This window comes from Mirounga leonina, unplaced genomic scaffold (genome assembly GCF_011800145.1).
Source record: "Mirounga leonina isolate KUSES-001 unplaced genomic scaffold, KU_Mleo_1.0 Mir_92, whole genome shotgun sequence".
NCBI lineage: Eukaryota > Metazoa > Chordata > Mammalia > Carnivora > Phocidae > Mirounga > Mirounga leonina.
In genome coordinates this window covers 15,318,083-15,332,128 of record NW_023270852.1, presented here as the reverse complement: position 1 = coordinate 15,332,128, position 14,046 = coordinate 15,318,083, and the positions used below count along the sequence as shown (strand labels likewise).

At 55.9% G+C, this 14,046-nt stretch overlaps 1 protein-coding gene across 1 annotated transcript in view; it reads left to right on the top strand.

Moving 5' to 3' along the window:
- Positions 1 to 77: 77 nt before the first annotated feature.
- Positions 78 to 14,046, top strand: part of ARRB1 (arrestin beta 1) — a 73,962-nt gene continuing 59,993 nt past the window's right edge. Inside the window, exon 1 of the mRNA XM_034995545.1 lies at positions 78 to 175. Within this exon, the coding sequence (XP_034851436.1) occupies positions 156 to 175 (20 nt within the window). The 5' untranslated portion in view covers positions 78 to 155. The remainder of the gene's footprint in view (positions 176 to 14,046) is intronic.

Here is a 14,046-nt window from a genome sequence, read left to right as displayed (position 1 = left end):
GGGCGGGGGCGGCGGCGGCGGCGGCGGCGGCGGCCGGGAGAGCGGAGGAGGCGGAGCAGGGAGCCGGGAGCCGGCTGGCCCGCGCTCCTCCTGCCGGCCGGGGATTTTCCAGCCTGGGCGCTGTCGCCTCGGACCTCCTGCGGCCGCGGCGGACCATGGGCGACAAAGGGACGCGGTGAGTGCCGGCGGCGGCCCGGCCGGGTGCCCGTGGGCGCGGGCGGGGGTTCCAGTCGGTCACCCCGGGAGCGCCGACGCCTGGCTCCGCGGCACGCAGCTCTCCTGTGCCGGAGGTGTCCTGTGTGTGGTCGCTGGCGGGGCCGTGGGCGCCGTGGGGCCGTGGGTGGGGGTACCGGGAGCGAGGACCCGGACGCCCCATGCGGCTCGCAGCCCGTCGCCGCCACACACTCACACACACTCACACACACTCACTGGCTGCCGACACCCCGCACTGGCCCGCAGACGCAGAGACGCAAGGGGGCAGGTTACCACACAATGGCACACACGCTCCCGGAGACACACTCATCCACGGGCACACTCATGCTGGCACGCACACACACCTTCACTGCCACATGCTCATCGTGTACAGTGACACACCGTCACACACTCACTGGTACACACTCGTGAACACATTCTTGCGGACAGTCATGTTGTCACACACGGGTCACACTCCAGCACACGTCAGTTCTACCACACCTTCACGTTGGCACACACTGATACACACATACCCTGTCACTTGCACTCGCTGTAACAAACACTCTGAGACATACCCTCACACTCTCATGCTGGCACATATCTCCCCAGCACCGTGTTTGCCAGACCCCACCAGCACGGACCCCCACAGACCCGTCAGACAAATGCCCCCCCCCCCCCCGGAGCCCTATGGTCACAAGCCAGCTGACCCTGGGGCTGCCGACACACTCACTCCAGTCCCCACATGGCAAGAAGTGGAAACACACACATCACACAGGGTGGCAGGCCCTCGGAGCCTGGGAAACATGCATCCCATCCACTGTTTCCCCTCCCTCTGACCTCCAGAGGCCTGGGGTGGCTGGCTACAGTGTGTTTGAAGTGGGGGTGGGGAGAGGGGTTCCTGTCTCCTTAGGAGCTTGCCCTGGCCCAGAAAGGGAGGGGCTTTGCCTCTGAGATGGAAAACTAGGACAAAATAGGGGAGGGAGCTGGGGCAGGGCAGCCCCTGGGGACAGCCCCTCTAGACCAAGACAAGCCCAGATCAGGCACTGGTTTGTTACCCGGGTTGTACCTCTTCACTCCGCCTACTGCTTTAAGTGCCAGTAGAAGCTTCTCCCTCTCTCCTCCCCCTCCCCCTTCTACAAGCCCCTCTTTTTCATTTTTTCTTTCTTTTCCATCTTCTATCCTTGTGCCCCACTTCTCCCTCCTCTCTTCCCTCTCTCCACCCTCCCTGTCTCTCTTCTTGCTTCCAGTAATTATGTATGGAGTGCCTGCTGTATACTAGGCATAGTGTGGGGATCAAAGATGTGTGAGACCTATTCCTTCCCCAAAGGAGCAGATAGCCTAGGGGGAAGTGACCCCAGTGGCCATCATGTTTGGTGACCACGAGAAAGTAATTTCACACTACTGCCATCCGACACTCTTTCTCAACAGCATTAGAAAGATCCTCCAGAGATTATTTTCATTTTTCAGAAGAAACTGAGGCTTGGAGATAATTTAGAAACTGCTTCCCAGTCATCCTCCTGACACCTCTTCAAGGAGGTTAATTTTCCTCTTCCTGTTTTCCAGAAAAGGAACTAGAGTGTTAGAGATTACCTGACTTGCTTAAGGTCAGGGGGCGTGAGAAGCAGGGCAGAGGCTGGAGCCCACTTGGTCCATTTCTCTGTGGCTTGCCCTTGGGCACTGCCAAGCCCTTCATGGGCCCTGGGTTGAAGGCCATGGTGGGGTGCCCTGCTCTGTGTGTGGAGGCCCAGGCTGGTAGGGAAGGCTGCAGAAGATCATGAGGCTTCTGCATTCACCTTGATGACTAGTTCTCATTGCAGCTGGCCGGCACTGCGACCAGGTCTTTGTCCTCAGAGGATGTGTGACTCTCTCTTCTGCTATGTCCACGTCCCCCAAAGCCGAGATCCTCCTGACCATTGAGATGAGACTTTTCCCCGTGAGATTTAGGAGCCCTTGCTCTTCTCGTTTATTCCTCCTGCGCTGCTTCGCCATCAGGGTGACTCAGCCCCTCTTGGGCCTTGGTTTGCCTCTGTGTGACTTGAAGAGGAGTGTCATTGCTCCCCATGCCAGCGTAGGGTGTCAGCAGGATGGGGACCCTGTGAGCAGTCAGGTACCTGTTGGAGACCCTATCTTTGGGGTCAGGATCTTTTCCACAACTCCCCCTGCTTGCCTCTAACTCACTGGGAGACCTTGGACATTTGTCTTTACCCTTCTGGACCTTAGTTTCCCTGTCCGTAAATTGGAGCCGTTAATACTTAAACATTTCAGGGCTCTCTTGTGTTTATTGAATTTGCTGGGCAGGGGAAGAGGTGCTGCCCGAAGCCTGGAGCCCAGGCTTGGCTAAAGTCCATTCAATGGATGGTGGCCCTGCTCTTTCCCTCTCTCTCCCCTGTAGCCCCAGGAGGCCTCCTTTCCCCTTCCAGAAAGGTTTCCTGAGTAATTTGGAAGAGAAGGGCAAAATCAATAATGGGCTGTACTGTGCCTCACTCCGTAGGCCATGGGTTTCTTTCTCTGACCTAGAAGAGGAAACTGCAAATATCCCATACTCTGAGGATCAGGAGTCATGGCATCCATTCCTACACTTGGACTCACCCCCCCGCCCCATATGAAAATGACAGTGAGAATTAGTCAGAAACTGTCACTGTCCTCTAGGAAGTCTCGAGGTCCGGGGGGAAGGAGGGGTGAGGCAAATGCCTGGATGGGATTAATTACAGGGCAGGTGGTATGACTGCTCTACCAAGGTGCTCTGGGAGCAGTCATACCTCCATTCAACAAATGTTGACTGAGGGTCTGGGGCTGGAGCTTCAGAGGAAGGGCCCCATTCTGTCCCCGAAGGATTTAGAGCAGAGTAAGTGGTTACACGGCAGGGTGACAGGTGCTGTGGAAGGCCTAAGGAGGAGCCCCTGCCCCGGTCCCAACAGGGGGCATGGTGAGGGAAGCTTTCCTGGGAAGGAGGTGGCTTTGGAGCTACTGAGCTTCATCTGGAAGGACGAGGAGGCCAAGGCGGTAGCCCTGGGGATGTCATTCATGGCTCAGGGCGCAGAATGTGCAAAGGCCAGGAGACGTGAAGCACCCTGTGTAGCCTGCGGGTTGGGCTGGTGATGATGGGTGAGCCTCAAGAGAGAAATACAGGCTCATTGGCAACTGCCTGGAATGTCAGGCTAAGGAGAGAGGGCGTGGTGGTTCGGGGTGGGGGGGCGTGAGACGAGGGATGGGGGCAGAGTTCCCTTGCAGAGGGACGCCTTTGGCAGTGGCAGGGGGCGGAGGGCAGAAGCAGGGAGACCGGGTGAGGAGGCCGGGGAGGAGCGTGGGAGAAGGCAGGATCTGAGCTAAGGTTGGGGAGAAGACGCAACTGAGAAATATGAATGAGGAGGTGGTGTCCATTCGGGTGTCTGGTATGTGTCAGGAGACTTACATGCATGATCTCATTTGGTTCTCCCGGTGATCCTGTTGATGGAGGGATTGTGATTGCTTTTTACAGCTGAGGAAACAGACTAGGAGAGACTAATTTGTCTGCTGCCATTCAGCCGAGAAGCCAGCCTGTGTGTTCACTAAAGCCCACTGCTGCACCGCGCTTTCACCCAGAGGGAGAGGGCTGAATGGCCCACACAGCTGGCCTCCCCCACCTCCCTGGCAGCTCCACGCTCCAGCTGTGCATCCCTTCTGGTTCTTGCTGTTCTTCCTACCGCAGCGGTAAACATGAACGATCAGAGTCAGATAACAGGAGGGGCATCCTGAGAGGCAATGGGATGGAATGGAATTCTCATTCCTGCAGATGTTTGTGAAGTTTTCTTTGTTGGAAGGGGAGGAGGGCGGGTGTGTTGGGGACATGTCATCACCAGCTCTCCGAACCTTGGCTGTCATCTCTCTTGGCAGTTAAGCCCTGTGTGACCTATCTTGACTGGAACATGAGGATGTCTTGTGGCTTTGTCAAGGGATGCTTCTGGGGTTGCTGGGAGTGGCAATGTTGAACCTGACTTACCATCTCTGGTCCCCAGTCGAGGCTGGCTTCTGGGCTTCAGACTTGTCCACAGCGTGGGTACTGTGGTGCAGGGAAGAGGTATGGCATGGGCAGAGAGGAGAGTTAGGGACAGCTGGGGCCTTGGAGAGCACCCATGCCTGAGGGGGAAGAGGAAACCAGCTTGGGCGAGACTCCTGGGAGTTAGCCAGAAGGCAGTGGCCGGTGACTTGGCGAGGGGGCTTTTGACGGGGTGGTAAGGGCAAAGCTGGGCCACAGGGGCACAGGGGAGAGGAGAGGACTCTGCTTTTCCCCGTGCTTGGAGCTGAGGTGGGCCTCGTGGAGGAAGGGTGTGAGGCCCTGGGCTCAGGATGGTGGAGACTGGGGGTGTGGGAACCTGGGGGGGGGGTCCGGCTCAGCTGAGGGTGGGAGGGAAGCTGCAGAAATGTGAGCTGGTCACAGGCGAAGCTGTCTGTGCTGGCTCCTGAAAGAGGGGCATCTGACTGGGGCTGGGGTTCTTGGGGATGCCTTTCATGAGGACGTGCCTTCTGAGCTGGGTCCTGGGGCATGGCGAAGGCCAAGGCGTCTAGACGGAAAGTGCAGACAGCAGGTGCAGGTGCAGGCGCAGGGTGCTGGGTGGGTGAATCTCATGGCAGTTTCTCACACATTTATTCCTACCCCAGGTGTTTTTATTCCCCAATTGGTGAGCTCCTTGTGGTGTGAGGGCTATTTCTGTTTTCTGTTTGCTGGCCCATTATCCACCTCTGGGTCTGATTTATTGGAGATGCGTGGTAAGGATTTGTTGACTGGACTGAATCCGTCCACCCCTCTTGCCTCTGCTCTCAGCCCAGGGGCATCCAACGGGCTAATATTAGGTCCTTCCCATTAGGGAATTTAAGGATGAAAGCCATGTTTTCCACATTAGGCTAGGTTTGGTGGGGGGAGAGCGGAGAGCCGGTTTTCTCCATCAGATTGTGAAGTCCTGCGGAAGCAGCGGGGGGGTACCATCCTTATCAGAATGGGGTTCCTGGGAGTGGAGCCAGTTTCTCTCCCATCAGACAGGCTTCTGCAAGAGGAAGGCCTGTCTCCTACATCAGACTGAAGGCTCCTGAGGTTGGGGCATGTCTCAGTATGAATAGGTATTATCTCTGATGGTTTCAGGAACCCTCTCTGTTTTCTATGTGCAGGATGGGTCCTGCCCCAGGAGTGGCTGGAGTCCTAGTAGGGGGGTGTCCAACCAACAGAGGGGGTGGAGCAGGACAGGGTGGCTGCTTTTGAGAGGGGAACAAAGGAGTCTGTTGTCCCAGCCCCCTCCCTCCTCCCCAAGGGGCCCTGGCAGGGTCATCTCTCTGGAGACGCCTCCTCCTTCCTGGGACGGGCCCCATCTTTAGTCCTCTTTAGAGGAACTGCTTGTTCCTTCCCAGAGACCTGGTGCCAGATGAGGCCGGGCTCCAGGGACTGGACCAGACAGGTCCTGGAGTTCTGTATGGCTGAAGTCACCGCAGCGACTCAGTGGTTTTCCCTCTGCCCAGGACAGGGCTGGGACCACAGCTGATTCCATGGGGCCCCTTGTACTTGGAGAGGGATCCATCTGTTGGTCCGAAGAGCCTGGAACAAGGTGCGGGGGGGGAGGGCGCTCTGGCTGATGTCAGGCCCCCAGGAGACATACTCCTCACTCAAGGTCTGAGCGTTCAGTGACGGCACGGCCTGTACCCACAGGTCCAGAAATGGAATGGGTACGGGCCTGGGTGAGGCCAAAGGGCCCTCCCATAGTGGTTGTGGGCCTCCGGGCCCACCGCTGGTCCTTCTGGGTTTTTTTGCAGCTTCATCCTCCTTCTCCCATGCCATTAACGGGCACAGATGTGTTTTGACAAAGGGGCAGGGGCAGGGGTGGGGACAGCTGCGATGTACCATCTCAGGAGGGTCCCAGAGGTATGCTCTAATGCTTAATCGTTGCTGTGTGACCTTGGGCACCACATTCACCCTCTCTGGGTCTTGGTATCCCTGGGGAAGTCAAATCAGCATCACGGGCAAGGAGGTAACTCTCCTTGAGTTACCCATTTCCTGTGTTCTGCTAGTGGGCTTGGGGGTGACCTTTCTTCCAGGTGGTGCCAGAAGTTGGGGAGAGGGCAAAGTTCAGGCCTCTGTCACAGGCCAGTGGGACCGAGACTTCAGGGGACCTGGGCCTGGGGGTGACTGTGGATTGTGCCCTCAGCCCACTGTGTGGTCTGCTTAGCATAGACTGATTAGTATAGTGGGTAGGCTTTAGGAAGAACCAGATTTCCTGGTTGCAGATATCAGCTCTGGCACTTACCAGCTCGGTGACTTCACCTACTATTTAACCCTTTCTCTGCCATAGCACCCTCATTCGCAAAATGGGGTAGTAATAGTGCCTACAGAGGAGGTTGCCTTGAGGAGTAACTGAGTTGAAATAGGTAAAGCTCAGGGACAAGTCCCTGGCCAAAGGGCAGTGTTATTTGAGGTTAGCACCCTCACCAGGCTGCGAGCTCCCCCACAGAGGGACCCTGTTTGATTCACTCTTGAGGCCTCAGAGGTTTTGGCACAAGCCTGTTTCATCATTGGCCCTTAGTACACAGGTGGTGACCTCAGTGCCCTTCCTGTCTGTCCTTCAAGGCCTGGATCATATATGGCCTCCTCCTTCAGGAAGTCCTCACTGATCACCCTGATCACCAAGTGCCTTGTGACTTTTTTTTTTTCCCATTCTTTCTCTCTCTCTCTCTCTCTCTCATTCTTGGCACTGATCCACTCCCCCACATCCCCCATATGTCCTGGTTATTTACATACTTGTGATGTCCCCTGTGTGAGACCAAGGACACCTGTCTTGAGTCTTTTGTCCCTGTACCTGTGTAGACCTGGCATGGCGCACTGAACTCCATAAATATTTGTTTATGCTATGAAGGGGGCTGAATGTACGTGTTTCACTGGGAAAAGCTACACTTGAGTTTGGTGAGGACAGTGGCACATCTTTGCTGACTTTGAAATATCGACAAGTGATTTTGTGTGTGTGCGTGACCCAAAGGGCGGGGGTCATTGGATGAGCAGCTTTACCTTGCTAGGAGAATGTGTTCTCTGATAACCAGAGCTACCCAGCACGGGGATTGGTGGCTCATTCCAGCCTTCTTGCTTTTGCTTCTGCTGCTCCCCCCATTTAGAATGCCATCCTCACTTGGAGCTGCTTGCCCAAATCCTACTTCCTCAGTAAGTGCCCCAGCCGTGGAGCCATCCCTTGCTGGCCCCCAGAGTGTGGGTTCCATTCATCATCCCCATCCTCAGACATTTCCTGAGCCTTTCTGGGTCTGGACTGTGGCATGGGGGAGTATGGAGACTCTCTTTAGAATGGACATCTGGATCTGGCTACAGTATATCCAGTGTGGTTTGACCTGGCCTGAGGAGGGGACCATGGCTTCCGATGACCTGCCGGTGATTAAGGAGCTCTTTATGCAGCTGGAGAGATCTCCCCATTGGCTTCCCACTGGGCAAGTACTCAGAACCCACCTAATTACTGGGGACAGGGTTCTGGGCACTGGATCCAGCAGGCTGCGGTCATGATCAGCTAATTAAACCACCCAAGAATCTCTCGTTGGCCCTGAGAAGTGGAAGGAAGAAGGTGGGGGTAGTGGGGCTCAGAAGAGTGTGAGAAGGCAAGCGATGCTATGAAGGAGGCTTTAGACATGGGGCCTGCAGGCAGAGCTGGGGAAAAAAAGCAGGAGGTGGGGAGAGAGGGTGGGGGAGCAGGGAGAGAAGCAGACAGACAGACGGTTGAGAGGGAGTGCTATCTGGGGACAGCACCCAAGTGAGATAAATCAAGGGCAGGGGCTCTGACCTGGGAAGGAGGGACTCCACTTCTTTCACTATCCCTCTGATACCATGGACAAGCTGCTTTTGCTCTTTGGACCTCAGTTTCTCCATGTGTCAAGAAGGAAGGAGAAAGGGCTTTGGCCTAGGAGGCCCTAGGATGCTTTTCTTCTCAGTTCTAGAGGGGGAGAGAATGTGGAGAGCTAGAAGGGGAGAGGGCATAGACAGCAGGCTGTGTTCTGTGCTGGATAGCTTGGCTGCTAGCAGCCCTGTCTTCTGGAAGGGGTCGGCATTGGGTGGGTGTGATCCAGCCTGAGATTGAACGCCTGTAGTTTAATCGGAAGGGAAGACTCTGTGTGGCAGCAGGCAAGCCCTTGGCCTCTGTCCTGCCCTGTCCCTGTCCTCATGGCAATCCAGTGGCTCCCAAACTAGCATCCTCAGTGGTAACCAGTGAAGGCTGTGCAGTGTGTCCCAAGAGTAGCACCCCCAGGTGTATGGGGCTCCCCAAAGGTGGAGCCCCGAGGTCTGGAGTGCGGATTTTAGAGTCACACACAGTCGGGTGGCTTTGCTGTCCCACAATATCGCACACCAGCTCCATGACCGTGGGGAAGGGTCTTAGGCTCTCTGGACGTCAGTTTGCTCGTTTGTGCGGTAGGTCTAATAATACCACCTACCGCATTTGGTTGCTGTGGCCCAGAGGGTAGGGATTTGATGAAGCCCTCGCTGTCATTCCAGCCCAGGAGCGGATCTCAGCTCTTCTCTCTGCTCCCCTGTCTCCCACATCCCCTCCCTCCTGTCCTGTTCGGTGCTGTGCACACAGCTGAGTATGCGGGGCTGGGGGGTTGCACCGGCCTAGAGAAGAAGTTCAGATGATGGCAGGAAAGGGAAGTGAGATTGCCGAGGGCTGGGAGGGGCAGAGCAGGGTGCTGCTGGGCAGCCTGAGTCCTCAGCCTTTTGGCCCCTCACCCGTGGCAGACTGTCTAGGAGGAAGTGGGGAGAATGTGTGGGGCAAGAAGCCAGGGGCAGGGGTGGGCCTTGTGGAGGGCCCTAGGCCTCTCTCCCGTAGCCCACACCCCGAGGCGCAGCGGTGGTGTCCGGAGCCAGGTTTTCAGCCGGGGAAGCCAGCAGGCCACTGACAACAGCCCTTCCTGGTTTCCGGCGCGGGGGGGGGGGGGGGGGGGGGGTGCCTGCTTGGAGCTGAGACGCTTGGAAAGCAGCGCCTGCCTCCGAGGTCTGCCTAAGTCTGGAGGAGAGGCAGCAAAGGAGGGAAGCAAGCTGCCTCCCCCTCCCCAAGCCTCTCCCTGTGGTGCTGGGCTGTGACATGCCAGGGCCTCTGACTCCAAGGAAGCTGCTTACATAAGTCGGCCCAACTCCCTGCTTCCTTCTTCCCTTCCTCCCCAGAGGGGCCCAGGAGGAGGCTGGAGTGTGTGGCTCAGGATTCCTGGGACTGAGAGGTCAGTGTAAGCCACCCCCTGCTTGGGCTGGTGGTACATGTGACCCACACCATTTCGGAAGCAGAGCTGTACGTGCTGCCTTAGCCCGGGGCCGCTGAGGTTGGCTCCACGCACCGCCCGCCTTCCCACACTCCTGCGAGCAGAGCTGCGAAGGGGAGAAGCCCTCATTAGAGGAAACAGGCTGTGTCCTGAGATAATTTGCCTGTGAAGTACCCCCAGAGGGGACCTGGCCTCTTTGCAGCCAGACGAACAAATAGCCAGCATTTTTCAGCGTGTTCCACTCAGTTCCACAAACATTTCTCAAGCACTCGCTGGGTGCCAGGCCCAGACCTCCACTCAACACGTGTCCCCACACCGCCTGCTCCCCCAGTGGCCTGTCTCTCCTAGGGGGAGGCTGACTTGGGGAGCAGCTCTGCTCCTGTCTCCCACCCGAGACCTTTCTCAGAGGCCTAGCCCTCGGGGACTGGGGTGGCGGGGAACCACGGGGGTTCCTCCCGGCTGGGTGTTTACAGGGTTGGCTTCTACCCTTCCTGTTCTGCCAGCCCGGTGCTCCCAAGAAGGGACCAGTGAAGGAACACTTCTGTGGTCCTGCCACGTGGCAGGTCCTGGGCTGGGCATCTGACCCACTAAGAGGAGGAAACACGCAGGTCTCAGCCCTCCTGCTGCTCCTGTCTTTTGGCGGAAAGGAAATAGATCATCACAACACACTAGAAGAAGGGGTAACGTGGATTAGTTTATACTGGAGGCAGAGCCTGCCGAGTGGCTGAGGGTCAGAGGCAGCCCCTTAGATGTGGGGGACGCCGGAGCATGCTTTGGGTGGTGAGTCGGAAGTGAGCCACAGGTGAAGCTTGTCTGGGTGGCATCTGCGACAGAGGTTTTCAGCCGGGACTGACTTCCTTCGTCAGATACTTGAGAACCCGCTGTGTACCAGGCACAGTGTCAGACTCCTCAGCTGTTGTCAGTTAGGGGTAGGCTGGGGCTGCAGATTGTATTTAAACAACAACAAAAATTTTTTTAAAGATTTTATTCATTTGCGAGAGAGAGACAGAGGGCACATTGGCGGGGGGGCAGAGGGAGAGGGAGAAGAGACTCCTCGCTGAGCAGGGAGCCCGATCCCAGGACCCCAAGATCATGACCTGAGCTGAAGGCAGATGCTTAACTGACTGAGCCCCCCAGGTGGGGCTGCAAACTGTTTGAGGGCACAAAATCTAGGGTGAAAGTCAAAGTTCTGCCCCATGGCATCACAGTGAGTGTTTGGGCCTGGACAGAAGAAATGGCATGGATATAGGAGGAGACACCAGGTCGAGCAAAGCCACCATCAGAAACGAGGCAGTTTGGTGGTCTGCCCCGGTCTCTTCTGGTGGAGGGCCACCAGAGCAAAGGCTTTCCTCCAGTGGAGGAGACCCTGCAGAGCGTCTGATGACTTCCTAGATGAGCGGTGGGCATGAAATAGGAAACCACATCTTACGAGAAACAGCTCTAAGCTTTGGGGCTGTGGGGTGGCCATGGAGGGGGGACACTGCAGCTCTGAGGGCCATCTCTGGAGGCCAGGGGCTGCGTGGCGGAGAGAAGCAGTGGGCTGGGGTTCTCACCTTCCCTCTCCCAGTAGCTCTGGTATCTCCGGTAGCTCCGTGTCTGTGGGGTTTTTCAGCCTCTGGGCATAAAGTTTCTGTTCTTTTTCTGTCCTATCTGTGCTAATGAAAGCACCTGGCACATTAGCAGGATGATTTTATTATGGGGCTTTATAGCCCCAGGGCAGTGGAAGAAACCTGGAAGCATTTTTAAACTCAGTAAGGAGAACTTTTTCTTTGCAATTGATTTTTTTAATATCCTAAAAATGACAAAGATGATCACATGGCATAATAGAGTGGTTAATATGCACATATTCATTTCTCACTTAGAGGGCTGACTTCAGCAGCAAGGACTCGGTATGCACGCTTGAGACAGTCTGGTCAGCTCTGATGTTCACTCTTTTGTTCACTCTTTTGCAGTCAATTTTGCCAAAAAAAAAAAAAATGGTAAAGGTTTTTGGTAAGAGGACCTTTCAACCAAAGAACCATGACCCAGTCCCAGATCGAGTCCTGTCCCAGGCCACACAGCAGCCTGGCTCGGCTTCTGTTGGAGTGTTTGGTTTGGCGGCAGGGGTGTGCCAAGCTCCTAATCTTAACCTTCAGAGCACCCAGCCTGATGGTGATGGATACACGTCCCTATCACCAAAGTTATTTCCTTCTCCCCATTCCACTGCCACTGGTTCAGGCCAAGCCCCGCTTCTGGCCTGGGCTGTTTCAGTAATCTTTGGGCTCAGTCCTGGTCCCTTTGCTCAGTCAAGACACCTCCCAAACCATCGTCCTCTTATTCTGAAATTCGCATCTGACTCCGTTTTTCTCCTCTGGCTTAAAAAAGGGCTGGTAGCTCCCCATTTCCTGTAGGACAGTCCACATTCTCCAGGGGCATTGGAGGCCCTCCACGGTCTATGCCAGACTTCCTTCCTGTGCTCCTTCCCCAGCTCTCCCTACCACCCTGGCTGCGCTTTTTTTGATATTCCTCCACAGTCTTCATACTTTCTCTGCACTGTGCCTTTGTTCAAGCCGGCCTTTCTGTCTGGGATGCCTTCTTCCTCTGACCGGTAACATCTCCCTTATATTTTAAGGTTGAACCTCACCTCAGCGTGGTTCAGTTGATGTGTTGTATTGAGCACCTCGCTGCATGCTTAGGCATGACACCTTCCCTTGACTGGGTGCCCCCCGCCCAGGCCGTCGGTGTCCTCCTACATGTTCCCTTGCACCTGTAGGCTTCCGGGATGGTGCGGTCCATCACAGTTAGCTGCTGACATGTCAGTTTCCTGTGCTAGTGGGCAGACCTGTGTCTGGTACCTCTTGGCCCCCCAGCTCCTGATAGGGCTGGCCTAGCCACATGAGGTCTAGGTTTGCAGAAGTGAACTGAAACAAGAGTACAAGCCCCACACGCCCATGCAGATGGGCGTTTGTGCAAACATACACACTTCTGACACACATGGCCGTTGTACTCATGTAAGTAGGGGCCAGAATTGGGTGGGGGTGTGAGTCAGGGAAGATTCCCTGGAGGAAGTGAGCCCTGAGCTGCTGACCCAAAGGAGAAGCACTCTTTCCCTCTTCTCACTTCCTTCCTGGCCCTGGTGCTGAGAGAAAACAGCTGACATCGGCTGTGGAAAGGGAAATGTTGGTATTGTGAATTTGGGGGTTGGGATCTCCTAGCCTGGAGGTGATTGAATCAGGCACTTGCCTCCCTCTCTCTCTCCCTCCCTCTCTCTCTCCCTCCAATAGGTAGTCCCTCCCCTTCCCTTCCTCCCTCCCTCCATTCCCAGTCTCCTTTATCCCCTCCCTTCCTTCTCCTCCTCTCCTTCCTCCCTCCTCCCTCCCTCCCTCCCTCCTGCCCCACCTCCCTCCTTCCACCCTCCCCTCCCTTCCTCCCTTCCACATATATTTTCTGAACCTCTAGCACATGCCAAATACTGGCGGCTACAAAACTGATTAAATAAAACATATCTTTATATTTTTCTGTCTTCTGATGTTCATGTTGGAACCTGCCCTTTCCTTTATCTGTCTCAGTGGATCTGAGTTCAAGTGTTGGCATGTCACTGATAGCTCTGTGAGTCTGGGCAGGCCAAGGCACTTCTCTGAGCTCTAGTTTTCTTTCGTATACCGTGGAGAGGATAATACCCTCCTCCTAAGATTGCAGTGGATGGTGTGTGTGAGGTGCGGAGCAGGTGCTGAGCAGGTGGCTTTGATTGTAGTTCCTCATTGAGTGAGAGCCACTCTCCAGCTGGAAGCCATGTCCATGTGTCCTCAGTGACCAGCACAGGGCCAGGCACACAGTACAGCAGCGTGATCAATGATCCCAGTTCTCCTGGGACTGCCTCAGTCCATCTTGGGAAACTCCTTTGTCGTGGGTGAATGTGGACAGCTGGTCACCCTACACTACCTTCTCCGTAAGGTTTGCAGAATGGATATATATGAGTGAATGAATCTTGGGGGAAGGACAGAGCTGGGACTTGGGCAACCAAGAGCAAGCCCTGGGCAGTTGGCTTGTCGGGTGAGAGGTGGTCTCTGTGCAGGGTCTGGATGGCCGGGAAGGTGGGAGGTGGGATGTAGGCACGAGGCCTTCTGCTGCTTGGCAGCATGTGGGAAGGTCCAGGCCCTGAGTCTGCGAGGCTGTTGCTTTCAAGCAGGTTTCAGGCTTCCAAGGCCTGTGCGCTCTCTCTCTGACACATCCAGAGAGGAAAAGGCAATTGCTGGTCCACTGTTTCTAGGAAGGCCTGCTATAAGCCACTAGGTGTTCCTGTGCCACAGAAGCTGGAGGCCTCTTGTTCTTCACACGACACACTGTGTTCCGGCATGTGTGCCTCCTGAGCTCCGCACTCCAGACTAAAGAGCCTGGGCAGAGGACCGCGCTGGGAGACGGGAGAGCAGGGCCATAGCCCCGTTCCCCGGTCCTGGCCCAGAGACTGAGCGAGACCTCAGTTCCCCACCTGTCCCCTGAGGATCCAGCCCTTCCTTGCAGGGTGTCTGTGAGATATCACTTGTGAAGGTCCCTTGGCATGTCTAGCCCAGAGTAGGCATACGGTGCGTGTCCTCTGTTGTCCCTTTCTGT